Source organism: Fulmarus glacialis, unplaced genomic scaffold (genome assembly GCF_000690835.1).
Source record: "Fulmarus glacialis isolate BGI_N327 unplaced genomic scaffold, ASM69083v1 scaffold7676, whole genome shotgun sequence".
Classification (NCBI taxonomy): domain Eukaryota; kingdom Metazoa; phylum Chordata; class Aves; order Procellariiformes; family Procellariidae; genus Fulmarus; species Fulmarus glacialis.
Window position 1 is genome coordinate 61,087 of NW_009217421.1, and position 2,788 is coordinate 63,874.

The window sequence follows — 2,788 nt, forward strand, 5'->3', positions numbered from 1 at the left end:
ATTTAGAATGAAAGATGAGGAAAAAAAATGTGAAATGATGTCCTTTTTCAATTTCAAAATAATAAAACTTTAACTTTCTAATTAGAGAAAGGACATTGAGCTAGTTTCTCCATCTCATTTTCATAACAACAACAAAACTTTATTAAATAAAAGGGAACTTCTCTAGTTATATTTCCCAGAGACTTTCAGAAATTCCACTCAAAATATTTTAACTTTTGCACCCCACTTTCTAGAATGATAAATGAGATAGGGAGTACCTTTTAAAAATCAAAAGTAAGATCAGAAAGACTGTCAGTGATGCCCAGAAATGTAGGTAGTTCCTGGGAAAAGCACCATAGACGTATACTGAGAAGGTTACAGATAAATCACAATAACTGTAAAATGTATCCACTACAATGGCTTTTAAGATATATAGCACATTATAGGGAGGGAAAATGATCTTATTTTTATCTCCTTCAAGAACCTGATACTTGACTGAGGGCTGCTTTAGTTCAGGTCCATTCCTATCCTTACAGCTCATGTAGTTTCTTCTGGTCCATGCAGTATTTGGATCTGGAGACTCCTGTTCCTCTAGCAAAGAAGACCAATTCTGAGGTTGAGAGATGGAGTTGGCATCATGTGCAGTCAGAAGATAATCATAGTTATGCATTCCATGTATTTCAAACAGAACAAATTCAGCAGGGACATGCTCCTGAAATCTATTGTTTTCCCATAACTCAAAAATTGACACACCCAAGAATTTTTTATAATATGCCAGAAGAGGACAACCCAGATTTGTAAAGTTGTATTTGACCTGTCGATTGTCCTGCTGTATATGTTTTCTGGCAAGAAAGTGCGAGATGTATATGTTATGGCTGATTGTATAACCAAAATTATTTGCCAGTGCTGCTTCCTGAATGAGGCCTTTGTCACACGCTGTTGTATTTTTTACAATTCTGATGTGCCTTGTAGGTGGGCAGGACACTGCGACAAGTGCAATCAGGGGAGCCACATCAGTACAACCGACTGGGTTGTGAGGGATGTCCACAGTGACAATAGACATCTCTCCATCACATATGCCAGAAGTCAGCGTCTGCAAATTCAGAGAAATACTGCTGCTCCAGAACTATACGCAAGAGGTATTTGGTGTTTCCATCACATGTAAATCCTACTTCTATTACATATGCACTGAAAGCCAGCACATGGGAGTTGCTCAGTGTCACCAAGGGAGCGGATCTTTTGCCTGGTTTGGGCACAAATATGGCTTTCAAAGTCAGACTTTCATGCATTTCAATGTAATAAATCTTGTTCCGGAAGACTCCTGTGAGGATCTCCACAGTGCAGGACTGCTGAGATCTCCAGACAGCTAACTGCAAGTTGAGCTTTCATTTACTGAAGTCATACAGCTGAGTGAAATTGCTAATCACAGGGCTGAGTAAGGTCAGCCACCCTCTTTCTTCAAACAGCATCCCTGTGTTTTTCAAATCTATGCTCTCATTCTTGCCAATGTGCCATAGAAGAGGTGTCTGTCCGGGGTCAAGATTGCAATCTGGGAGCCACTAGCAGTAACAAGTAAGAAACTGCTGTCAGGGAGGGCAGTGCTTTGAAAGGTCTCCAAAGGCATGACAGTCACTTCTTCCGTGATCAAGTCATTGCTGGCCGATATAAGTGAAGTATCTGTTGTCCAGAGGGTGATGAAACCCCTCAAGGCAAGATTCTGGATACTCCAGAATGGCCTTTGGGCAGCAGGTGAAAGGTGGTAGAGCTATGGTTGGACATATGGCTGTTTTCGGTACCATTGTATCTGAAATAGGCCCCTGCTGCCTTCCCTGCCCCATCCTCTCTGCTTCTGTCGATCAGCAGGCCGGTCATGACAAAGGAGATGAAACTGTAGACCCCGAGCAGCACTCCTCACTCTCTTGTATTGGTCTCAACGTGTGTAAAAGTGTAACCCCCGTCCTGTGAAAGGAAGATGTGGCTGTCAGAGACTGAGCGCCTGGTGTCATAAGCAAAAAGGGTCCAGCTGCACTCCTTGCACTGGGGGTCTGCTCTTGCATAGCAGTAATGGGTGTTTGAGAGTTCAGACATGGGAGATGTGAACTCCTGCTGATGGACCCACCTGTTGAGGCTCTTGAAATACATGTAGACCTGGCCGTTGGCCACCATCGAGACCCCGTCCTTGTGCACGAAGGCGAAGGCACTGACAACGGCTTCCTTGGTCTCAAGCTCTTCTGGGATGGAAAGCGGGGAGAGGCTGCTCTCAAAAGTATCTAGGCTGATGAAAACATCCTTCCCCAGGTACATGGCCGCCTTTGGCTCCCCCATGCCGGGGCCATGCCCCTCGCAGGGGTGCTGCAGGACCATGGGGCTGGCGCCGCAATAGCTCACGTGGGTGCCTCTTTCTGGCTTCGTGTCATGGCCGAAATGTATTGAGTATGCCAGCCGTGTGTGGCTGCAACCCAAGCCGCCCCTGTGGCCCTACAAGTAAAGCCACAGACACAGCTCAGCCACCAGCGCCCGCCAGGGGTGAGGTGCCATGTCCCTGGTGGCTGAGGGCCAGTGGTGGCAGTTGGGGCAGAGCTGGGGCTTCTGCTGGTGAGGCTACGTGGCGGTTAGCTCGCTCCCCCGGGTCTGAGAGGCTTTTCTGCTAACGGTGGCGGAGGGCAAAGGCGGAGGAAGTGATGGCGGCTGCCCTGGGTGCTGCCGAGGGGCTGGCTGCAGCGCCTGGCTGGCCTGGGGTGGGGATGTGCTGAGGGGAGGAATTTTAAAATGAAGAGGAGCTGCCTTCAAAGGGGTCTTCTTCAGCAGG

The 2,788-nt window shown here is 47.3% G+C and overlaps 1 protein-coding gene across 1 annotated transcript; it reads right to left on the reverse strand.

Moving 5' to 3' along the window:
* Positions 1–229: 229 nt before the first annotated feature.
* CATSPERD (catsper channel auxiliary subunit delta) lies at positions 230–2,304 on the reverse strand. The gene is made up of 2 exons (XM_009579653.1): positions 1,915–2,304; positions 230–1,072 (listed from the first exon to the last, which is right to left on the reverse strand). Exons 1-2 carry the CDS (start codon positions 2,302–2,304, stop codon positions 230–232), a joined length of 1,233 nt encoding a protein of 410 aa, XP_009577948.1.
* Positions 2,305–2,788: the final 484 nt, after the last annotated feature.